General features: G+C 49.4%; 5 protein-coding genes across 5 annotated transcripts; 2 read left to right on the forward strand and 3 right to left on the reverse strand.

The window, feature by feature from the left end:
- Positions 1-7,822: 7,822 nt before the first annotated feature.
- On the reverse strand, positions 7,823-8,274 carry BBA_04606 (uncharacterized protein; the record flags this gene model as incomplete). Its single annotated transcript, XM_008599703.1, has 2 exons — positions 7,823-7,949; positions 8,219-8,274. 2 exons carry the CDS (start codon positions 8,272-8,274, stop codon positions 7,823-7,825), a joined length of 183 nt encoding a protein of 60 aa, XP_008597925.1.
- Positions 8,275-15,378: 7,104 nt separating this feature from the next.
- BBA_04607 (uncharacterized protein) lies at positions 15,379-17,230 on the reverse strand (the record flags this gene model as incomplete). The annotated part of the gene is made up of 2 exons (XM_008599704.1): positions 15,379-16,840; positions 16,959-17,230. The coding sequence occupies 2 exons, from the start codon at positions 17,228-17,230 to the stop codon at positions 15,379-15,381; spliced, it is 1,734 nt and encodes a 577-aa protein (XP_008597926.1).
- An 828-nt stretch (positions 17,231-18,058) lies between these two features.
- On the forward strand, positions 18,059-19,197 carry BBA_04608 (uncharacterized protein; the record flags this gene model as incomplete). The annotated part of the gene is made up of 2 exons (XM_008599705.1): positions 18,059-18,410; positions 18,473-19,197. 2 exons carry the CDS (start codon positions 18,059-18,061, stop codon positions 19,195-19,197), a joined length of 1,077 nt encoding a protein of 358 aa, XP_008597927.1.
- A 3,118-nt stretch (positions 19,198-22,315) lies between these two features.
- Positions 22,316-23,056, forward strand: BBA_04609 (uncharacterized protein; the record flags this gene model as incomplete). The annotated part of the gene is made up of 2 exons (XM_008599706.1): positions 22,316-22,457; positions 22,569-23,056. 2 exons carry the CDS (start codon positions 22,316-22,318, stop codon positions 23,054-23,056), a joined length of 630 nt encoding a protein of 209 aa, XP_008597928.1.
- Positions 23,057-23,321: 265 nt separating this feature from the next.
- Positions 23,322-24,482, reverse strand: BBA_04610 (tRNA wybutosine-synthesizing protein; the record flags this gene model as incomplete). The annotated part of the gene is made up of 1 exon (XM_008599707.1): positions 23,322-24,482. One exon carries the CDS (start codon positions 24,480-24,482, stop codon positions 23,322-23,324), a length of 1,161 nt encoding a protein of 386 aa, XP_008597929.1.
- Between the last annotated feature and the right edge of the window lie 174 nt (positions 24,483-24,656).

The raw sequence follows: 24,656 nt of genomic DNA on the forward strand, positions 1-24,656 counted from the left end.
AATAAAAAAAAAAAAAAAAAAAAAAAAGGCCTACCTGTCTCCTCCATCATAGTCAGTGCCCTAAAAGGCCCAATAGTTCGTCTGTCAAACTGCAGAAGATCCCCCTCCAATCTGCTTTTGCATGAATGTTTGAGGTTCTTTTTTTAGTAGCAACTGGAGCCGCATGGCATCAGAAATCGGCCAACGGCTGGCTGAATGATTAGACGCAATGAAAACAAAAGATTTGTTGCTAAAAAATAAATAAAAATAAAAAATAGAAAAACAAATGACCGTTATACTCTGGGCTTGCATGCCTGGCTGCGAAAAACTTGTTCGCATGAATAACGCTAGAGCTCGCATGAAACAGATTGCCGAAGAGAGAAAGAGAAAGAGAAAAAAACAAGGTTTTTGCGCGCATGTGTGCAAGCAAGTACGGATACAGTAGTGACATTTGGCCGAGCTGGAGACGGGTTTTCAGCCCGGCATGGTACTATGCTACGTATATGCCGGAGATTTGAAGATCAAAAGTGAACAATGATGACAGTAGCATTTCCGGTGGTCATGATGCGCAAGTAAATGTCCGCGATGGCCTCGCCTGCGCGCCTCGAGGCATACTAGGTTTGCGCACCTGCCAACCCCGCCCTCCCTAACCGATATCTCAGGTGGGCGGAGAGGGTTTCCCTAATTGCAGAGCAGTTCAACGGGCAGGGCTGTCCTTGTAATTGAGATACTCGGTCGCTCGCTTCTCGAATTCGTCGTTGTTGCATTCAAGCAGACTAGTTTTACTGATAGCCTGCCAATAACTCCTTCTTAGCGTTGTGACTTGCAGCCCCAACTCTATGGCCGATGGGCCTCTTTCTCTCTGCTAATATCCGAAATTTGTCTTTCATCGATGATGGAACAATTTGTTTCCCTTGTCTCCGGTCCAGGGGCCGCCGTGGGTATACTCAAACTCAATTCCCTCGTGGACACCAAACAAACGACCAACGACAGCATGAATGAGGCGGAGCTGCAAAGATAGTGATTGGCGTGCTTTCTCGTGTTCCTCATAGTTGGGAAACATTACCCATCTAGCCAGTTTTTCATGCTGCACACCATATCTCCCTCTCTGTAGACTGTGGGTCGGCCATCTACCGACAGGTTGCCTGTTTAACTGGGCCTGCACATCGCGGGAACCGGGAGGTTTTGCAGTGATGGTGTCAAGGCCCCTCCCATCCATTACGCCAAAATCAGCCTCTTAACGGAGCTTATTCATGCGCCTTCCACCTTGCATTGCCAACATGGTAGATGATGATATTATGTCGTTTTTGTCAACAGTCAAAAGAATACAACACAGCGGAAAACCACCTTCTCCCATCTGGCGAGTTTGCCCTCGCAACGTCTTCTTTCGTAATAGTCTTGTCGATCCGCCGGAAAAAAAAATAAAAATAAAATAAAATAAAAACGCTTCTCAAACATTGATTCCCCATTGAAATACGCTAGCTGCAATAACCGAATACCCGCTCGTTAATTTACATGTAGATCCAGTACACGATTTGTGTGGCGCTGTCAAAATGTGGTCAAACAAGTTGCTAGCCCACAGTCAAATAAATGGATGTTGAACTTTTAGTTAATGCGGCTATTGAACAGCAAAAACTCATCATTGACTTTCTATATCCGCTCTTTCTGAGTCTTGGCAATTGCTGGCGCGACATCACATGACGCAGTTTATCCTAAACTTGCTTCGATAGCTGAACCAAACGGCCGTGGACTTTGCCACTTACCGTTTGACAAGCAATGTGGCTGATAGCCAGGCCAACACGTTGCACTGTGGCGAGTGATTTGGGTTGGGTATATCATTTCCTACCGAAGGCCGCGCCGCTGTATTTTTGCTGACCAGTGAATAGCACCAAAAGAGGCAAACCCAGGGCATCGGTACTCGCCCTAGGACGTGGACTTTGTGGTTTGCGTCACTAGGAGTGGTTGTGGCTGCGCTATACTTGATAGAGCTTTGCGGGCACCAGCAATCCATCTCCGATTTCAAAGAATCACTCTCCAATAGCATATCTCTGTAGGCTCTTGGCAAGTTCATGCTTCTCGGAGTTAATCACGGCTGATAACGGGAACCTGTGGTCTGTTCACTTGAGGCTAAACAGTTCCATCAAATCTGTAGAGGCATTACTCGCTTTCCCGGTCTGCTCCGTTGACATATATGTAGACGGCTACTTGACGGCGCCAAATCATCGGAACAATAACAGCCTTTTGAAATTGCAACTAGCAATCGCAGCGGAGTGGCCAAATAGAGTTTGCCGGGCTGCACACTAATACGCCTACTTTTAAACCCGTTCTGGTAGTAGTGTGCAGTGTGGAGAGAGCTGGGGGCGTGTAGCCTGGGTCTTGTCTGGAGTCAGGACAGGATCCAGTGTGGAAAATCCAGACTAATCGATTCGTGGTAGCTTTTTCTCTGGATAAAACAAGCCAGCAAGCAAGCCAGTATGTAGGTTGGTAGGCTACCTAGCAGACGGGAATCATGGCCATGTGGTCAACGTACAAGGAAAAACGAGCAACTAGCCGACTTTGGAAGTGTTCAACCAGGGTTCTAGGCGAAATTGCTCTCAATACTAGTACTTGTTAACTAACGAGATGAAATAGATGTCTCACTTTGTTCATTTCACGTGTGAAAGCTTATTCGCAACTGAACCTGACCTACACTCCCTATTCTTCAAGGTCTGATGGTTGACGCAACCGCAGCGGTGCTATTGTGATGTAGACATGTGAAAGGACAACGGGAAAACACGATAAGCTGCCAAATGCTTGTCAGATGGGAATAGATGGGTCAGGCTAAAGTTGTCAGGACCAAGTGTCTCAGTCAACGGTCATGCGCCAGGACAAAATGGTCTGTTCGAATGAGATAGATAGAGCCTAGCTGGAAGGGGAAAAAAAAGAGGCTTGCAGAATAGCAACTCGACTCCAGAGACATGCACGTAATACACGGGTGACGGGGTACCTCGAACGAGTCGGGCACAGCTGGAAAACGACAACGCGAGCGCAAGTTGTACCTTGTTGGAGGAGCAAAAACCCCCAACAAAGCCTGGTCCTGGCCAATCGCGGGGCAGCCGCCCTCGTGTTTTTTTGCCTCTGGGCTAGCCAATTTTCCCTCCTCTGGCCATAATGACAGGGGTGGCGGCGGCGGCGGCGGCGGCGCTGGGCAGCGCTGCGTGGCCGACTACCGAGCAAGCCCGGCTGGTACAACGTGCTTGTACTGGTCGCCAGTGACATACAGCAAAAGTATCCCTTACTGATAGTGTAAAGTAAATAGCCAACTTTGTGGCGGTCGGAAGACCTGCGGAAAGACAGGGGCACGCATTACCTAGTTAGATGGGGAGACCCAAATCGGCACTTGGCCCAATGACATGTCCCCTCACGCCGTCCCTTGGATGGCGCAAACCTACGCCGACCACCACAACCCGCTGGCCGTACCCATTCAAACAAGTTTACCAGATGCCACCTTTGCCAGCACGCTGGAGTCGCCGTTCCAAGGTACCTACTAGCCGCTCCTGTTTAGTGCCTACCAAGAATGACAACATGGCAAGGGATGTGGCGTTTCTGTCCATGCAAGCAGCATGTGCGCTCCAGTACACTAGTCAACTACTACGCATAACGTCTAACAAGCCACGCCCATCAAACTCAAATCCAGGGGCGGGGAATCAGTCACTAGCTACATATGTATGAAAAAGCCTCGGCAGTCGCTGGCGAACGACTCACGACTCACGCGCATTAGTCATGCGTAGGCTAGATACCTACTGACAAGAAAACAGTGAACCAGTCTATCAAGATTTGGTTTTCTAACTAGTTAAGCCTATCTAGCTAAGCAGGAACCCCTTTGACAAGTCGGCTGATGTATGGGGTAACGGACGGAATTCGCTGTCAACTAAACCACCCCATCTTTTCGGAATCCCCCCTTGACTCTTGCGCGACTCCCGTCGAGAGATAGCCATCTCAAGTTCAAGAAATGGACCAAACTCTTTTGTTTCATCTGTGCACGCTTTCTTTTAGATCCCGTCAAAAACAGCTCACTCTACCTTTTTGATCAGCATCTTGCGAAACCCTATAACCCCCGTCTTCAACCTCTATTCCCCTATTTGGAAAGATGTAAGTCCGGGGGAGGGGGGGGGGGGGGGGGGGGCATGTATAGAACAATGGTAGCAATATATCCACTCCAACTACTAGCAGTGCAACCTGCCCGATCCTTTATCAATTGTGACATCTTGTGGAACTTGTTTACTATCGTGCAACTCTGCGTCATTGGGCGGGCATGAATGGGAGCAAAGCTCGACCACTTATTTTGTCATGGTGAATGACTGAATCGTGCTAGTTAGCTCTTGCAGTCTATTTTTTTTGTTTGTATCGCAGCCCAATAGGCCTGTTTGAACGTGTAACATGTCGTATCAAGCTCAAGGGTAGCAAGGATAGTCAAGACCATCCGTTGCGTTAAAAAGCTGGCACATTGGTCCGCCGCGGGCGTGTGTGGTGCATGTGGAGCTATTGCAGCCAAGAGGTAGGATCGAGGCAATTGCAACTGTCACGACATGCATTTGCAATGCGTTTTTTTCTGACCTCTTCACCTCTTCGCGTATCACAGCACTTGTTTATGCCATGGACTGACGACCTGCTAGTTCTGCTATGCGCTCTCTAGGCAGATTTCAGCGGTCTCGACGTGTCCAAAAAAAAACTATTAAAGCATGCGTATCATGGGTCTCGTAAATGCCGCATTGCCATAACTTGACAGAGAGGAAACAGTCATGTAAAGCTAGAACAGTATCAGCAAGTTGATGGCAGCAAAGGGCGGTTTTCCTGTATGTACTTTGATGTAATTATCCACTCAGGTTAGTATAAATGCATGTACAATATCAAGGATCACCACCCCATCAACTATCCCTGCACTATATCAAGGTATTTTTCTCTCTCCAATATATACCGGCAGATCTTCGATAAGTTGATGTGGCCTGTGCTTGGGGGATCAGAGTTCCCCTCCTCCCTGAATCTGCTCAGGAAACGGACCATCGTCTTCATCGCGGAGTTCTTGGCTTTTCAGTTGGGCTTCAAGGATAATGTCACTGATGATGGCGGCTTGAGCAAGTTAAGACCTGGATCATTGAATTGTCTCAGAGAAAAGACGGATGACCACGCATCCATGCTCGCTTTTGCGCCCCGTCATGTCCACTGCAGAATCAGGCCATTCTAGCCACAACCCAATCGGGAGCCTGGGAAAAGATGAACCCCTGTGCTCTTGTCTAGCTGAAGAAAAAAATTCTGAGTCCTTGTTCATCATGCGCGACCGTCGTCTTCATTCTAACTAGTACCCTGTTGTTGACGATCTCAAGTCGCGCCTGGTCAGCTTAGCCAGCCGCCCGCGATGGCAGCGGGAGATGATGCTCTCGTCTCCCCTCTTTTTTTTCACTGGTCACCCCTGCATAATCTCCTTATGCACTCCGACAAGTTGATATACGAATTACGATGTATGCAGGGATCCGTGGTCGAGATACTGCGGGTCGAGACTTTTGCGCGAGTCAATAGTAAACTCATCATCTTTATGCGCCTGGCGGAAACATGCCTGTCCTAGCACATATGGGGAGATCGACTTCGGCCATCAGAAAAAAGAGCTCTAAAATTTAATCCATCTCCCCGAGCCCTGGTATCTGTCACCACAGTTTCTGCCAGATTAGGGCCTTGATATGCAGCCACGTCCCACCAAGTTCCACTGCGGCGCCATTCAGAGCTTGTCACCAGACTGTCAAACTTCAATTGTTGTCGATGGAACTCATTTCATCTTCCTTGAGCTACCGGTAAATCCGCAGTCCCATGTATCCGTACATATCTACGGATACATTTTGCAACGTTCCGTCATTGATGGGCCAAGGATCGCGGACATGGGCAAGGTGAGCTGCTCGTATCTTGTCCGCTTCATCCGACTCGGCGGAGCTCTTGGCCGATGCTGTGCTGGTACGCCATCGCTAAACCATGAAACAAAAAACATCATCTTCTCGATCGGAATACATAATCCGGATCCGGCAAATATCCCATCAACTTGCGTTTCAGTCATCACCCCGGCCGCTATGGCTAAAGTGGCCATGTACTCAGCGCCTTGGAATCGTATCGAGCTATGAATCGTTCATTTATCACTGCTCCGCCACGGGCTCTAATATCGTGCAGCAACCCCCCCCCCCCGAATGACGACTTTGGTGAAAGAGTCAGGCGCCCGCATGAAGCCAACACAAACCTGGACCGTGACATGTCAATCAGTCAGTAGCTTAGCTTAGCCGCGCCCAGCAAGGTGCCAAATCGGCCCACATGTTATTATTTATGCCTTGTAAATATTTGAGTGTATTATGGATACCCCCGGAAGAGCTCCTCAAGATGATCAATTTGTTATTATTTGGAATTTCCCGTCTTCGTTTCCACTCAGCACAAGAGAAATGGGTTCTTCTCCAGTGGGTCACGCATTGCCTGCAATGAGACTGTCACTAACACCGAGAACCCCCGGAGCTCAGCCTTGTCAAGCATTCGATGATGATATTGGGGTCCCGCTAGTCATGGTTGCTCCTTGTTGTAAGCGGTACTTACGACCTACCACCACGGCTACGGAACGGCTGCAATTGATATAATATCAGATTGACGAGTGCTTGTGCTTCCGACTCATAGATGCTATCTGCCCCAAATTATTCTGCGCCAACCGACGTTGATATTGACAGTCTTTACATGGACATATCTCCCGGGTGTCTAAACTGGTTGGATATCTGAGTTCGGAGATTTGTCGGCGTGTCCCGACCCTCAGCCAGGCCATTGTTTCCGCCCACTGTGGCTTCATGACAATGGCAATGGGAAGGGCTCCGTGAGGTTCTTTTCGCTCGAATCCCGCATCACCGCTGAGCGAATCCCGCATCAAACTTTACCCATTCGGGGTGAGAGAGGCTGTCTAGTTTCTCAGAAACTAACCAACTCGCAACAAGGCTTGCATACTGGTGGCACGAAGGAGCACGGAGCCGAGTTCGTAGTGCGAACAACAACCCATGCTTTGCAACAAATGGAAACATCAAACCGCCCGCTAGCTTGTTTGATTTGCTTGAGAGGAACTTTGACTAGGGGTCAACTTTTCCTCTCTCTCTCCCAGCCTCACGATGCGCTGTCACTTTTTGATGTGGCGTTGCTGGAATATGGTGCTAGAACACGCCAACTTCAGGCTAGAAGGCGTTTTTTGTCAACAACTACCCCGTATGTGACAAGGATCGACTGAGCACTTGTTCCTTGCAACTAGGCTAGACATGCAGCAGAGCAGGCTCATGTGTTCACGAGCATGCGCGTTGTCTCGATGCGAAACCGCACGCCCACTACGCCAAAGAGACGATGTGATGTCATGAAAAGCCTCTGTTGTACTGCTAATCAGCCATCATGAACCCCCTACCCTTGTACATTTTCAGAGAAGCAGGCCTGTCCAACGTTTCTGCACCGTCATGGAAGAAGCAGCGGAAGGGCAATCTTCAATGCAGTGGCTGATGGCGGGCTGCAGGGCGAGTAAGTAGCTGATGTAATGAGGGAACTCAGCTGGCTACGAGACTTTTTTACATGGAAAAAACCGCAGCCATTTTCTACAACTATCCGTCTTGACTCAGCTATTGATTTATTACACGACATTCTGTGTTTGCCCAGTAAAAATTATCGGTAGACAGGAGGGAGGAGCAGCGCAGCCACACTCTCGAATAACAGGATCGCAGGAGGAGTAATCACCAACTCGTTGAACTCGACGGGGGAAAAAAAAGGGTTATCTGAAATGCTTTGTGATTTGTTACGCCAAGTTCCGCTCCTTTTACTGGCCTCGGCCGCTGATGGCGGCATGGCCCGAGCTCTCGGACTTGTTGATGCGATCAACTCTGCCAGCACCGCAGGAGCCTAGTCGTGATCCGTGCCGTGCGGGGAAAAGTGAAAGCATAGATCTTGCGCAAAATAAGCAAAATAAAATAAAAATAAACACAAAAATGATGCGGGGAAAAAAGGACCCATCGGGGTTCCTTTTTGAACAATGAGAACACTTGAAGAAAATTTGACGCGGGGCGAGCGCAATTCCTGAAACAATAGGCTGTAACTTATTCAGGGTTCGTTCCTCCGAGGATACCTTTTTGCTTTGCCATCATACATACCTTTGGCTTGCATGCAGCACGGCTTGCCAATGGCATGTTCAGTCATAGGAACGTTTCAATCGTACTGAAACTTTTTGGCAAGAATCTGTGCGTTCTCGGCGAGAGGGCCAGGTTCATGCATGATGATGGTTAGGATTCTTGGCGTCGTCGCTTCCAAGGGTGCAGATGTTTTCCTGCATCATCGTGCGCAACGGGCCGCATAGATGCCGTTAAAAAAAAAAAAAAAAACAGGTCTCGCTGCCATAATCATGGAGGCATGAGCTTGACGCAACTTTCAACTTTGATAGCTGACATATTCTGTGCCATGACTAGTTCCAGGAACTCTCGAGATGGGCCGCGCGCTGGCCAGGCCAGAAAAGGTGTGAGATTATCCTTTTGAACAAGGCATAACCTAGTGTAAGACTCATCGACGCGCATCTTGACTTTGTAGTCTTTGCTGTAAGTTTCAGAGATACATACAGAGTCTAGCGTGATAGACTCTGGCTGCATCAAAGGCACGTAGGCACCCTCGTCATCCCACTTTGAGAGGATGGTGTTTACTATTCCCCAGCACCTGTTCCGGTTAGTCAAACGTGTTAACAAGAGCAAAAAGCGTGGTTTCCGAAAACCAAATACAACGCGTCACGTCCCAGTCTTGATCCTTGTCCAAGACGCGAATGGCAAAGAGCATCACGAAGCAGCGGGATGTGGTTCTCGCCAGCAATACTCCTAAATCGCAAGCTAACCGTGATGAAATGGGTGCACACATGTCCAAGAATCAGGCTCCCGAGTCAAGCCAGCATCACGGGTAGTCAGCTACAATCAACTGCCGATTCTTCCTAGCGTTCGTTGAGCCTGTGTATTTCGGGTTACCGTCGCCGAGGGCTGCCCCTTTGCAACCCTCTTGACAATGTCGGAAACCGTTGGAGATGGCTGATCTATCTAGTCGTGCGTTAGCGCGTTGCAAGCGTGAGCAAAAGGTCTCATTCCCCCCTTCCTCTGACCAATCTTCTCAGAATCTTCTTGTCCCCCCTCCCCTCAATTTTCGAAATACGGCTCTTGTAATCTTGCCGAGTCTTTTGATGAAGGAGCCATTAAACCGTGCAGTTGCATTGCAGAGCCCACCACCAGAAACGTATCAAAGAAAAGGGAGATAGGCGAAGACGCCAAGACACTTCTGACGAACACCCTAGATTAAGGGCCAGTTTCGCCAACGTCTTATCCAAAGAAATGAGGTGTTTGATCTGGTGTTTTTCGTGGTAATTTTGAGCCTGTTCATCGCAAGATCGTCGGTCACACGCCTGGCACACCACGTTTGACCCTCCTGTGCCAGTGCGTGCGCACGATCAGTGCATGCATGTCGGCCGAGTATCAAATTGCGTTGGGTTTTTCTGTCTCTTTGAATTTTTGCAGAACAAGTTGCAAATACTCCCCCCTTCCCGCGCCCCCCTAAAAAAATTACCCAGCTGCGTAACCTCGTCTTTAGCGAGTACAATAAAGATTGGCAGTTGGGACGGGTAGTCGTCCAGCCAGTTCTCGACCATGGTCTATTGTCAATTCAAACCTTAAGTGTGAAAGAGAGAAATGACTCTTCTCACTAGCGATAGTGTACTCGGAAACATGTGATCTGCATTCAAATAGCTCTAAAGTGGTGTAATTGGGCGTTGCTGGGGTCAGTCAGGCCGGGAGGGATCAGGGATTTGAGACGGCGCGACTAGTTAGTTAGTCAACTGTCGGCCCCTGAACGCGGCAGCTAACTAGTGGCAGTCCAGCTTGCCTCGTATTGATGATCATCTAGGAGATGATCATGACTGCTCGGTAAATACGCGTGCCGCGCGCCGGGAGCAGTATTTTCTTTCGAGACGATGCTCACAGATGGCTTGTCTATATGCTCTCTGGTTTCGGTACCTTTTTATCGGAATTCTTCTCTCATATTAATGATGCGGTCGGAGATTCTTCTTCTTTGTCAATCGACGGTTACGTCGATCGTGGGGTCTCATATCAGAAGCGACTTCTCAACACCCACGTAAATCTACTGGGAGCCCTGCCGGAACAGAAGATCCCGCTCGGTGCGCTGAAGTGCCGTGTTTTGATATCGGGCCGTCATTGGTCCATAAGCCATGTCCATAATTATGTATCCCAGGCCTTGACAACGGAATTAACGGATAGTCAAGGAGGCATCACCGAGAAGCAATCCAGCATACAAGACTATGACAAAACCCAATCTAGCTATGCTGTAATCACATCAACATTTCAAGTAATGCAGCCTTGGGAATCTTTGCGAACTGGCGGTGTAAAACTGTAAAGACTTATGCAACAAGTAAATTGGTGCGAGCACGTCGCCCAGTCGGCAAGTACCGCTCAGCGGTTGACACGGCTTGACGGCCCAAGGCCTGGGTAGGGTAGTAGTTAGCCAGTGGCCACCATCTAGAGTGGATTGCAGCGCTCGCAATGCGACATGCTAGCTAGCTATCAATGTTGTTATTTAGCGTCAATATGAAGAAAGAGGGCTTGGCCCACGAAACCTGGTGGCGTTCAACAACGCCCGCTTCAGGAGCAAGCACGTCGATAAAGGGCACCTTTTGGGGCAACACTTTGCAGCGGTGATACCTGAAATGTCGGTGATAAAGCTTGCGCTGGACAACGAAAATATCGCGTAGATCAGAGGGTGGTGGTTGTTGTGGTGGTTGCACAAGTTGTTATCAGGCCAATGCAAGGGACATTTATTGGCCTATTCTTCCACAAGAATAAACCAGCAATCAACTGTGCTTAGCTAATAGATTCGATGCCCTACCTAGCCTGATGATGATCCAAGTAGTGTGACTTTAGTAATATGCGGGCGTTCCATCCCTAGTCGCCGGGGAAGCTACCCGTATGCACTCTTTGTAATACCTCACAACTCACAAGTACTAGTAGTGTTCGGGGCTGCGCCGGCTTGCTTTTCAAGCAATTCAATCATAAAATCCGGCAACTTTCCGACCGTAGTGAAACATTTTCCTCTACACTCCCTCTTTCGGGCGCAAGGGCGCAGAATGTGCCATCATCTCATGTGAGTGAAAAGGGGGGTGCACGAGCTCGTGAATCCATGTAATCCACGTTTTGAATGCAGACGAAAAAAAAACAAGCCCTGTATATTCCCGTCTTATTAGCACAAATCGAGAGGAGGCTTTTGTGTTATCGGTCATTACAACGAGTGGCAAGTCATTCTGCTGCGTTTCTTTTCTGGAGCACTTTTTGGAAGTCTGAAGCTCAATCACAAGTACAGAGGGATCTGCTCTTTGGCTCGCGTTAAAAACTTCCGGAAGAGCGATTCAAGCCAAAATAGTCTGAGTAATTGGGAGACTCGCCCATTTCGTGATTGTGCTGCGAAAGTCTCACGCAAACACAGCATGTATATGTAGGGTAGGCTACTGCCAACAGACGCTGAACTGCACTGTTCTCGCTATTGGGGTTGTAATCTTCATCTACGGGCAATCGGAAGAACAAGTTCTCTAAGACCAAGTAGTTTGATGGTGCGGTTTTCGAGGCGGCGGTTGCATTATACTCACCCGGGCGGTAGATCTTCACATTGGACGCTGAAAACTTTAGGCGCGTGAGGGTAAACGGAGTTGCAAGAGACAGCGATGCAATAGCCTGAGAAAGTAAGTCTGTTTCCAATGGATTCCCATCATATGCATGATGCTATCTATATTCAGACTCAGACGGTTAAATCATTTCTCCTACTTCATCAAACCGTCAGACTGGGCCAATAATGCAGCCATGGGCTTGCTGGAGAGATGTACTTACACCATCCACCATCCCGCTGTCCCTCATTGCGGAATATCTCAGCCCATGACTCACAAGGTAAGGAATGATTCGCATATATTAGCTCGTTTGGATCGTCCAAACATTGAAAAGCTCCGGTTCAGGAACTTGCTCTGTGTTTCTACGCACCTCGTTGAGTTGAGCAATTCACAAGTCATTCAAACCTCAGTGAAGACAGCTGTAATACAAATTGGACCTGTCTAATAATACTTTCACGCGAAAAAGAAGGTCCTATGCTAGAAGTAAAAAGGGCATAAATTCGGCGCATCTAGCCAAGAGATACCATTACACTCACTGGCTCATTGTAGACATTTCCTGACCTTCTCTGATTGCATCTGTCTGCCTGCACACTTGTTTCCTAAACTCTTTTTGCTCACAATTCTTATTGAGAGTCGAGCAGCTCAGTCTATCGTTTCGGTCCAAGAAGGTGCTTTTGGTGGTGAAAAAAAAAGCAATGTCGGGCATTTGCGCAACTGCGCAACTGCGCAACTAAGGAAACAATTGACGAACTATAAACATAAGATAGGGTGACCTTGATCGCCCTCTCACTCGGAAATTTCTTTATGTTGCCTGCAGAAATCGAAAATCTCATTTCCTCTGATATTATGTTGTTGAGCGTCCAGTTTCTATGTGAAAGCGAAGCACACAAGCATACAAGCCGAGCTGTCCACCGACAATTCACACCGCTTTACATAAAGTCTGCGAGTTAAATTAAAAATATTAATATGCGGGCTACTTGAACAATTCATTCATGATAACGATTCTGCTTGCGTCTTGGGACTTCATCGTAACGATTCGTGTTTCACCTCTGAGATTTGAGCTCTACGGTTGGAATTTTGGGAGTAGGATTTCCTTTCCGACGCACGCGGAGGAAATATAGGCCATTAATCATCAGCTACGTAGTAGAATCCATAATTGAGACTGCTCGGAAGGGAATTTTTTTTTTGAATTTTTTTAAAAGAACGGAGAGACGCAAAGTGAGATCGAAATCAAGCATGCCACAAGCCTCAATCATACATCAGATTCAAGTGCTCACGCCCTCCCTCTCATTTGCTGAGCTACCCTCTGCCTGGTGCATACGACCGAAAAGTGCCTTTTCAAATCGGAAATTGGTCTGATTCCTTGAGTAAATGTCACTGACGCGCTTGAACGGAAATACAGTCGAAAGACACGCTGATTGTCTGAAATCTCCTTCTCCGTAGAGTGACACTTCACTCTCAGCCGCCGCCTTTTGCCTTTCAAAACCCAACAAAACACTTTTATCTATTTGCTATAAGTCAGTGGGATGCGTCCTGATTCTCTTGCTCTGATCCTCTCGCATCAGACAAAGATTCATTGAAGCAATCTGTATTTGTATGGCATGGCAGTTGTCAAGAGACACCCATGACCTAGCCAAAGCTCCAAGCACTTCTTGAGAGCCCTTTATTTTCTTCTGCTATGTTTAATACTCTGTGGTGGCTTACTGTCGACTAGTCGAACTGAAGAGAGCCATCTGTTCGTTTACCTGTCTAATTAGCACCGGCGCTGCACCGGGATTCTAGGCCCTTACACACTCTTGTACGTGAGATTTTTTTGCCTCTGAGCCTTTGCTTTAGTTTTTGTCCTATTCTTTGAACATCTTATAGCATCATGAAACGGATGGCGGGCGGAGCCTCGACTCAGAGACCCAGTCCCAGGCATGTAATATTGAACGTGGGGTTTCATCTACATGCACCCTCAGTTCCGGACAGCTAGGGAGTCACAAAAGCCTTATCATTTCAACTGCGTAGCTTAGATGAAAGCTAATTCTAGACACCTTCATGTAGTCATTAGAGTGATGTCCACATCTACAGGGGGTGGCAAAGTGGCTTGTGGCGTGATTGAGTATCCAATGGTGGCAAAGCGGAAGCTGGCAATGGTAGGATATCTTGGCATAGCGCTGTTCAAACCCGCCAGAGGCTCCATCAATCAATATATTTCTGCATACAGAATCATCGGGAGAGCGTTCCATTCTCGGCAAGAGACGAGTGGCGAACCAGATTCTCGACCGGCCCATGAACTGGCCGAGTCCGCAGATACAATGTACTCTGCTCCTGTGGCAACAGAAGATCGGAAGTTTTTCTTATATGATGTCTGCATGATGCGGAGAATAATCGATACTACGGGACATGGGACGCTTAGCCATTCTGATGCGGCAATCCCGAGTAAGAACTTGTCCTAGGAATCACGGCTAGCTTGCCCGAATGAGTAGCAATCACCTACAACCTCAGTGCCAAGAAAAAATCCACCGAGATAGCCCTCGGAGAGTTTTTTTTTTTTCCTTCTTCTTCTCATATTTTGTCCTGTTCTTTTATTGATCATCAGTGGTCTCACCCCCGTGCATAGCTTCGTAGCAAGGTGCAGTAGTCTGGATGCAAAAAGAAAAACTGTTCGAGTCACCCAGCCAACAGAAAGCCATGCGATTGGCAATGCCCTGGCCATACTCTACCAAAGCAATTCGCAGATTATAATCTCCATGCCAATTTCATGTACCTCGGTGCATTGCAACTGTTGGTCGATAACGCGGGGTAAGAGCTGCAGCTGCCAAGAGGAGGTATCGCAAGCGTTGCTATCTAAAATCCCTTCAGTTGCAGTTTACGCTTGCAAGTCTTGTCTCTCAATCCTCACCCTCAAGCACGAGTAAGAAAAGAGTGAGAAGTGAAAGTCGGCCAGACGTCAGCACGAAATCGCGACTAGTGTTCAAGAAGAGGCTACTTGAATCTCGACTTTAAAACCATGTACATAGGCCATGCATGTGTACCATTCAAGCCTTATTCGCGCAATTGATATCTGACTGCGCCAATTTCTTGTGGAGAAGGCCAAGTGCAAAGCGGGAACATACTATAACATACTACGGATTACGGAGTATATTGTTGCTAATTACTACCCCAACCAAGCTAGAGCTTGCTTTCTTTTCTCAACTTCTTATACACACTCCGTCCCCCCACAGTGTAGTCGCACTGGGCGTATGTAGGTGCCAACCTGTCTTATCATATATCACTTGATGGGTGCAGTACCAAGGTGAAGTTGTATACGCAAAACGAACAATGGTTACAGCTACATGCTCGCATACACATCACCCAGTCTTTGTGGATCCCTACAGCATTTTTCCTTTTTCTCAGAATTGAATATTGAGTTGTCTGCTGTCGAATGACTGACTGTACTGTGATGCGCATGCGTGACGCTGTCAGAACGGATACGCGCGCGTTTGGTGAAGAACATGCTGGGTCTCGCTCAGAGTACGGATATAATCGCTAGCATGACCGGCTAGAAGAAGGTTTCTCGGGCGTAAATATGTGCTATTCGAAGAACAGATACTTTGGGATACAGGCTTTGGTCATGAGACAACGACTTTGTGTGAGAAGAAAGAGGAATTTCATTAATCACTAAAAAAAGTATTAAATATAAATTATTTGAAAAGAAATTATCCACTGATTCCAAAGGCATCCTTCAAGCATTGGACAATTGTTTGCCCACTGCCAACGCTGGTGGAAAGACATGACAGAGCAGTACCAGCAGCATAAGGGCCGAGTGCCACTGTACAGAGTGGAATATCAACCACCAGTTCGCCAAGGTTGTCATTGGCGAGGTTTGTGCAAGCGGCCGGTAATTCCCTCGGGCACTGTGCTTTGAAAGCATTTTCAATGCATTCAACGATGGCTACGCCCGTAGTGCTTAGTGTTATGGCGGTGGTTGCAAGGCATGCCGCCGCGTTACCGACACCGAATACCCCAAGGGCGACAAGGCAAATGGGAACCTCAATCACAAGTGCGAGGCCATTTGTGCGTTTAAGATTGCTGCATTCGGGTGGTAGATTCACCTCACAAGTTGGCGCAGGAGGCGTCGAGGTGGTTGTACAGGCTGCAGTACCGTCACCGCCGGGCGAGGTACTACTGCGCAGACCCAGCGCAGTCTCCAAGCAATCAATGATGCCCACTCCGGTAGACGTGGTGGTGATTTGGGACGTGGAGAGGCAAGAAAGTGTTGTTCCGACGGCAAATGGACCAAGAGCCACTAGACATTTCGCCGCCTCAGGGACGAGCTTAAGGCCATTCTCGGTGCGTAGTTTGGTGCAAGATGGAGGAAGCGACGTGATGCATTCACCTTTAAGAGCGTTGCGCAAGCAATCGACAATGGTCGTACCAGCGGTGGTCAAGGTGATGCCAGACGTAGCCAGACACGAAAGGGTGTTTCCGACGGCGAAGGGTCCTAGAGCGACAGTGCACCCAACCAAGGCCGGAATAATCTCCAAACCGTTCAAAGAGCCCAACTCAGTGCAAGCTTGGGGAAGACCAGTGGCGCACACAGATGGAGCTGGGCCAGTGGCGGTGGGCACACAGCTAGTAGAGTCCGGGGTGGTAACAGTTGTTGGTGGTGTGGTATCAGTGCTTGTGGCCGGCGCGGTCGTGTCCGAGGTAGGAACCACGGTTGTGCAAGCATCACTACCATCGCCAAGGCCAATGGCCGTTCGAAGACACGACAGGATGTTGGAAGGGTCAGTGACCGCCGTGCCAAGGCACTCTGCTGCGGTACCGACTGCGAATGGCCCGAGAGCTAGAGTGCATGCGGCAACCTTGCCAGGCAAGTCGGCAGCAGACGCGGTAGGGATGTCGAGGCACGCCTGGGGCAGAGCGGTGATGCAGACACCAGAAAGAGCCGCGTTCAGGCAGGCCACGATGCTAGCTCCGGCGGTAGTCGCTCCGATATCCGCGGCGAGACAGGCGGCAGTGTTGGCAGTTCCAAGAACACCAAGGGCAGCAGTACAAAGAGGCACCAGAGGAACCAGAGCAAGGCCATCGGTGGAGCTCAGCGAGGCACACGCTACGGGCAGGACCGTGGCACAGACTGGGGGAGCTGGTACACAGCTCGCAGTGGTTGACGGCTCACTGGTAGTAACAGTAGTGATGGTGTCTGTTGGTTGCGTAGGGCAGACCGTACTGATAGCAGACGTGGGTCAGTCCATGCATCATGTTATTCTCAATCATATCGACATGTATAACTTACATGGTATTGGTCTCATAATCGGAGCTCTCAAGGGTGAGGACGGTGTCAATGACACCTGGTGCACCAGTAATGGTCGCCACCACATCGGGAGCCAGGGTAAAGGGGCCGTTGTCAGGAAAGTAGCCAGTGACACGGATAGGCTGCTCAACAACAATCTCAGTCGGAGCAATACTAATCGTCATGGTGTCAAAGGGGCAAAAATCTGGGCACGTAGCATCTTGGCGCTTCTGAAGCGCCCCGAGCAGCGTGAGGCCCAAAGCCTTGGGGGTCATGATGCCAAAGTTCTGAACGAAAGAACGTACGTAACACGGAGGGGAGCTTGAGTGAAAAAGATTGCCTCTTTTCTTCTTCCAATGAAGAACCAAAAATATCAGAAGTTAGTCACTGGCTGGCGCGAGACTGTTTATAGTCGACAACAGGAACCCTAGTTGCAACACCGGTACAGGGAGCGTTTCCTGGCCTAGCTCTAAAAGGAAACGAGGTAGATTGAGTTCAAGCCAAGAATGAAACGTTGACACTTCTTTCTTGAGCATTTTTATTAATGTAAAGTCACATTTTGGCAGGGCTTGTCTCATTCCGGCGCGGACAGAGAGAGTAGGTGAGTCGAGGCCCTCTCGGATGCTCGCCGGATCTGCCAAGGCACCTCCAGAAACAAGGCGCCGTCATCACTCTATACTAGCTCTTTTGGGTTGATGAATCAGTTCAAAACATATCACAAGTCATTAATCTACCAATATCGCTTAACATATTTCTTTTACAACAAAGTTTTCTTGTCCAAGTCCACTCACACCCGCCAATGTCTCGGCAAGATCGGATTCTAGACCACAGCCACAACAACACCAATCCGAAAACGATTCAAATCACAAGAGGTTTGTAATTTAGCTTTCAACGTGATTTTAGCAGAGTTAGTTTCAACTAACAGTCGCCGACCGTTCAGCTAGTCATCGACTCCTGGTGTAGTAGAGCTCTTGTGCTACAAACCCACCCCATCCGTATAAGAATCTTTCTGCAGCCCATCATTCCACCGTATCGCTCGTTACACCCACCATCACTTTTGATTTTTTTTTTCCCACGGTTCCTTACCTTTTTTCTCTACCGCAATGCGCGTTCAAACCACTTCCGCAGCTCTCTCGCTGCTGTTGAGCGCCGGGTATCTTGGCCTCATCGACGGCTGCCCAACAACTGAGATTGTCACTCTGCCTACTGTCACAACTACAGAGATACTTCCTACTAGTACATTCACTGGAGGACCTGTGCCAACAGGAGGTGATGGCAACAACCCTGGCGGTAACAACCCTGGCGGTAACAACCCTGGCGGTAACAACCCTGGCGGTAACAACCCCGGAGGCAACAATCCTGGAGGCAACAACCCAGGAGGCAACAACCCAGGAGGCAACAACCCAGGAGACAACTGCCCTTATGGCAACTGTCCCGATGGCAACAACCCCGGTGGTAAACAAACCCTGGTGGTAACAACCCCGGCGGTAACAATCCTGGAGGTAACAATCCTGGAGATAACAATCCCGGAGGTAACTACCCCGGAGGCAACAATCCCGGTGACAACAACCCCGGTGGCAACAACCCTGGAGGCAACAACCCCGGCGGCAACAACCCCGGTGACAATAACCCCGGAGGCAACAATCCCGGTGGTAACAACCCCGGAGGCAACAACCCTGGCGACAACACTCCCGGTGGTAGCAACCCCGGCGGCAACACTCCTGGAGGTAACACTCCTGGAGGCAGCAATCCCGGAGGCGACTGCACCTATGGCAACTGTCCCGATGGTAGCAACCCCGGAGGCAATGGTGGTAATGGCTCCGGCAATGGTTCTGGCCCTGGTTCTGGCCCCGGATCTGGCCCTGGATCTGGTGATGGCTCTGGAAATGGCTCCGGCCCTGGATCTGGTGATGGCTCTGGCAATGGCTCTGGCAATGGCTCCGGCGATGGCTCCGGCGTTGGCTCCGGCCCCGGATCTGGTGATGGCTCTGGTGATGGCTCTGGTGATGGCTCTGGCGATGGCTCTGGCGATGGCTCTGGTCTTGGCTCTGGTGATGGTTCCGGCGATGGCTCTGGCGATGGTCCTGGCGATGGCTCTGGTGACGGGTCTGGGTCTGGATATCCTTCTCCGACTGACGGCTCTGGAGTTCCAGTCACTGCCAGCGCCGCGCGCTACCAGACAATGGGCGCCTACTGCCTGCCATTGGTGTTGGCTGTTGCCACCATGTTCTTTACCTTTTAATATTTTAGCTTTACTTAATATCTTCTAATGTCAATTTTTACGTCAATTTTTACATACCAAGCATTCCTGACTTAATACACATGATTGTGCCCCATGGGGTTTGCCAGTGATCGGCAAGGTCTTGTCTGTGTCTTGGCCAGACCTGCCAGATCGTGTTGGTGGCCAAGGAGAAAGCTTGACGCCACGCTAAAGTGCAAATAATGTAGACGAGGTCTTAAAAAAAGTCATTTTATTACAATTGTATTAGAGATCGGCTGTGTGGAGATGGCTCCGGCCCGCAACCCAGTTGTGACAGCTAGCCAACTTCGGTGGGAAGAGTCATTGTCCTCCCACAAAGCTACGCTGTCTCAGAATTATCAGGTACCAGACAATGCGGGAACGTGCCCAAAAGGTGACATGTCATGTCGGGTATGGGACGGCAGACGAAAAGTATCGCAACTCGAGTGCTATCTATTCCGTTGCAAGGAACACCCAATCTCACCGGCATCACAGTGTCTATCATATCATTGACAACTGCTCATTTTGCCGCATTGAGTTTTCTTCCTTTTTTCTTCTTTTTTTTCCACATAGGCTCGTCATCACATTCATGCATCTCCATGGACCGCATGCAATTTGCGCCCTATGCACGATAATCTCACCCGAGTGCTGCCCCGACATGTCATCCGATATAATCCTTGCCACATTCAAATGCAGGAACAGCCGCTTGTCCAAATGCAGCCTTGATGGGCCGGCGCCTTTATGATTTAGCTCTTGATCCATTGCCCAACGCGTGACCGGCAAGACAAAGCCAAACCATATCTGCCGGCCAAACAACTAACTCCCTCTCATGGCTCCTTGCGGCACAATGCATTCTGCTCCGATTGTTAAACCACCAGATCTAAACTGCCGGAAATAGCCCAGCCTTAGTAGAGTCCCAACACGCTACCTGAGTGCCACCGCTGAGCGGTGGGCAACTAATTTGTCTACTTTGATTGCTAAATCCGGGCGATGATACGTTGTATTGAGAAACTCGGGTCCGATGGTCAGCATGCCAATGCGCTACTTGAATGGCACGAGTGGCCTTGAACGTCGGTTTGCTTTCATCGTCGAAAACCGCGCGACGGAATATTCTCATGTTAAAACTCGCACCAGTAGCGTGCCAACGCGCCACTTGAGCATCACGACTGAGACAAAGGGACCGAGGCAACTACAGCTAACAATGACTTTGCAGGTCATTGTCTTAAACCATAACTATCATAATTATCCTTTCATAGTATCTTTGTGTTTGAAACGCCTAAAGTCAAGGACACCGACCCTGAAGTCACAGTGAACATCGTAGAAGTGCCTTTTCCGCAGTATTTCTTCGCCTTCCCATTCTCACAGACCCTTTTGGTAAAACCGTCCTCGTTCAAACGTCGCATTTCAGTCCGCGCAGCATAGGTTAGTCCCTGATCGAATCCGGCCAGAGCTCGTAAGCCGACGCATCTTTTAAGCCTCGGTGCCTTGTACGGTACCCGTCGTCGTCCTTGTGTTCATGGCCAACTTCGAGCGCCTCGTCGTTGGCGGCACAAGACTAGCAAGATTTAGGTTTGGCCAGCTTCGTACTTGCTGCCATTTGCAATGAAAATGCCACGACGCCATCGTGAAAACGCCGACTTTTCTCGTCCGCTTGGCGTAGAAAAAAAGGATGCCTGTCAGATTTCGCCGCATTAGGATCAACACTCATGACCTCGACCTTCGCATATCACCTAGATATCACGGGCGGACCAAGATTCCCGACGTTCCTATTTCTACTACAGGGAGGCTTTTAACTTTCTCGTGAGCTAGTAATCATGGCTAAAAACTTTTCAGCTGGCCAATCGACGCATCATGGCTGTTGACTTGTAAGCTGCGCACATGATAGCAACTGTCACTCGCTCGATGCTTGCGTCCACAGGCCGCTCATGATTCACCGGCTTCACTCCTTGAACGGACTTGGTCAAGGTCCACTTGCCGTGCGACTCTTTGTGAATAGTGATGCTTTTTCGGGCGAAATTACAACCGAAAGATTAGACTTTCGGTACTGCACGAGCCGGCGACACGCCCGTTGTACTGGTCCCGCCTACAAGCAGTCAGAAACGGGGTTACAGGAATTCCAATCCTCGAGTCATACTCGCAAAGGTGAAGACTGAAGTGATGTCGGGGGTATACCCCACTATCCCTCTGGAGGAAGTATTTCCAACGTCGAACCAGCCTGCGATATCTGAGTCCTACAGGGTAGGCCAGAATGTCAAGATGTCATGACGTGAACGTTTAGTCTGAAAGACACTGTGTGATGTATGACCTCATTGACGGAGTCTGAGTGTTTAAATCTTGGGTGTTTATTACCTCAATATAGGAATCGTAGATATTTGAGCGAAAATTTTCCCCAAGAATATTGTCGACAGCTGCACGTCTTGACGCGGTGACTGAAGAGTCAACTGAATATCATCGTCAATCATTGACTAGACTTACCTTAACCGAGACAGGGAGCTAAGACACCGAGCCGAGACAGAAAATTGAGACCGATAGCCGAGACAAAACCCGAGAAAAACACCCGAAACCTATGAAACGGAATATACAACTTTCCATGAACGATATGTTTTGCCCCTCAATCGACTTCTGGTGATGTTGCGTTACACCAAGCGAGCTGAGGTGAAGTCAGCTTAACTATCGCGTCGATCGAATTCCTCACCATCACTAAAATTACGAAAAAACATACAAAGACAACCCAGCCAAGGACAGCTAGATTTCGGTCGGCTGCTTGAGCCTCGGCTACCGTTGACGCCAAAGCTGTAAGTGCGGAAGCAATGGACAGGGGTCTAAAAAGGCGGGAGGCGACATACTAGCAATGTCAATCATTTAATTTCCTTGCCAACTTGAAGCTGGAAATAGATTCCAAGACATTTGTAGGGCGACCTTTGTCATCTTTCTACGCGCCAAGCCTTATTGGTAGAATATTTTTGAATACGTACCCACGTTGCCACGCATCGCGATAGCTAGTGCCGCCCCTTGACCCCTTGCGCACGGAACTGGTTGAAGGCTTGACAAACGGTATTTTTTCCGTACTCACCAGCCTCCACCATTGTCGCCTATTTTGCAACCCCTTCAATTCACCAGTATGCGCGCGTCCACACTCATTGCCGTCGCTTTCGCGAGCATTGTGTCTGCGCATGGCTCCCACGGTGGTGGTGCTCACGGCGGTACCTATGGCGAGGAGGCGCGAACAGACTACCCAAACTGGATGGCGAGACACATGGCCGGTACGTCGAGCATGCACGAGCACGAGCACTCTGCTACCCCTTCGAATACTGTGCGGTATCTGGAATCGTAATTGATGGAAAACTGACATTCTCGTCTCCCATGCGCCGCAGAGGAACATGGCATGGACATTTACGACTCCCTGTCCTTCTTCACGCTCCACGACTTTGACAGCGACGGTGTCTGGGAGAGGGAAGAGATGCAGCGCATGTACGGGCTCATGGACCCGAGCAACAAGGACGTCAGCGACGACCGCCGCGAAGAGGCGTACCGCACGCTGCTCGCGCAGCTCGACGCCAACAATGACGGCTTGGTCTCGCGGGACGAGTTTACCAAATTCATCCTCGACGGCAAGACGCTGCCCGACCTGGGCTTCGGGCCGGGCCACCACGGCGACGACGAGTACGAGTACGAAGTCCATCACTGGAACAAGTACCACAACGAAGACACGAAGCTCGAGGACCTGACACATCCCGCGGACATTGAGCATTTCAAAAAGCACGAGGAATTGGAGGATGCTGAGGAGAGGCAGCAGACCATGGACAAGCTGTCAATTGTCGAGGCCAACATCCCTGCCAAATTCTTGCGCGTGCAACAATAAGACTGCCCGCTGCAAGATGGGTCTTTATTCGACCGTGTTTATACAATAACTGCTTACATACTGGTGTTGGACGGCTGAGATGTAAAGTTGGAATTGGGGGGGAGGGGGGTGCATTTATTTGCCATGATGTGATTGTTGGCGCCAAAGAAGGGATATGACGAGACGATTTGGGCGCAGAGAGATGCAGCTGTCACGCTTTTGAATATTTGTACTTTTATTTGGGCTCTCTCGGGAGGAGGGAATGAAGGAACAGACGCCTAAACGTCTAGATTTGCGACGTTGCGATACACACGTCAAAGACACAGTGCCATACTCCTGGCGCAAACGTTTTTACCTGTTCCACATGACTGACCGATACATTGCGCAAAGTGCCCTGAGCCCGATTAAACTGCCTGAATCGCTCTTCAATGTCGGCCTTGCGGGTTGCAATGTCGTGCACACCGACGTTTTCGTGCAAATGCAACCAAGTCTGCAAAGCCGTGCTTCGCCTCGCCATGTTCCAAGCAGGCTCCCATGTCGGCTCGCTCGTCGGCAAAAACCCGCCGTTGATGTGTGCAATGCGCATACACGCCCCCTTTTCTTGTAGTCGTCGTATCTTGCCCTGTGCCAGCTGGTTGTCCTCCAAGAATACGACAATCTGCTCTCCGCCTTTGAGCACCTCCTCAACAGGGCGCGCAAGATCTGCCGGGTCAGATACCACCCTGACACTCCATCTGTTTGCCCGCGCACCTCGCCTAAGTCCTTCGACGCTCCATGGATTAATCTCCCAGCACAAGACACGCATGCCGAGCGCGGCATACGAAAAGACAAAGTAGCCGATACCACCGTACAAGTCGACTGCCCATGATGGATCCTCAGAAGCAGATTTTGAGCGCTCAAAGGCCAGAAGCCTGGCCTTTTCCTTTACATTGCCACGACTAAACATTGTCCACCTCGGTGCCCATATCTGATGTATGCCGTTTTGCTTTGTCGAGACCCAAAACGCCTTTTCAAATTCTTCCGTTGTCGGGGTCTCGTTGGCAGTATCAGAGGGGCCAAAGTCGCCGTACAGCATTCGGAGACCTGTAGGACTGCGTAATACATTCTCGTCGCTCGATTCACCACTCTTTTGAAGCGGTATCCCTTCATTAATTGCCAAATTCGTCAGCGGGCTCTTGGCGACCAACGACAACTCTTTCAACAGCAGCGTCCACAAGGCTGCACTAGTTTCTTCTGTGCATGCTTTAAGAGTATTGATCCATATGGGTTTGCTGAAGCTGCCCGAAGGAAAAAGTGCCATTGGCTCATAGATTGTAAATCGTTTCGGCGCAGCGCACAGCAAACAGTCTCTCCAAGCTTCGGCTTCTTCCTCATCGGGCGGCTGCTGTCCCACCAGCCACGACTTTACAGCGGCCTGGATTGGATTGTGAGGCTGCTGTTTCGGCATTTTGAGTAAAAGATACAGTGACAAAGAAAGAGACTTTGTAGTGTTCACATCTTTCTTTTGTATAGCTTTGAGCGTTTCCAGTGTAAACTTGATGCAGATTGTAGATTGACGCAACGTCAGAAATTCTTAATGTGGGCGGGGATGTACCTGTTCGAGACGGGGCCGCCAACGCCC

This window comes from Beauveria bassiana, assembly GCF_000280675.1.
Source record: "Beauveria bassiana ARSEF 2860 unplaced genomic scaffold BBA_S00010, whole genome shotgun sequence".
NCBI classification, from domain to species: domain Eukaryota; kingdom Fungi; phylum Ascomycota; class Sordariomycetes; order Hypocreales; family Cordycipitaceae; genus Beauveria; species Beauveria bassiana.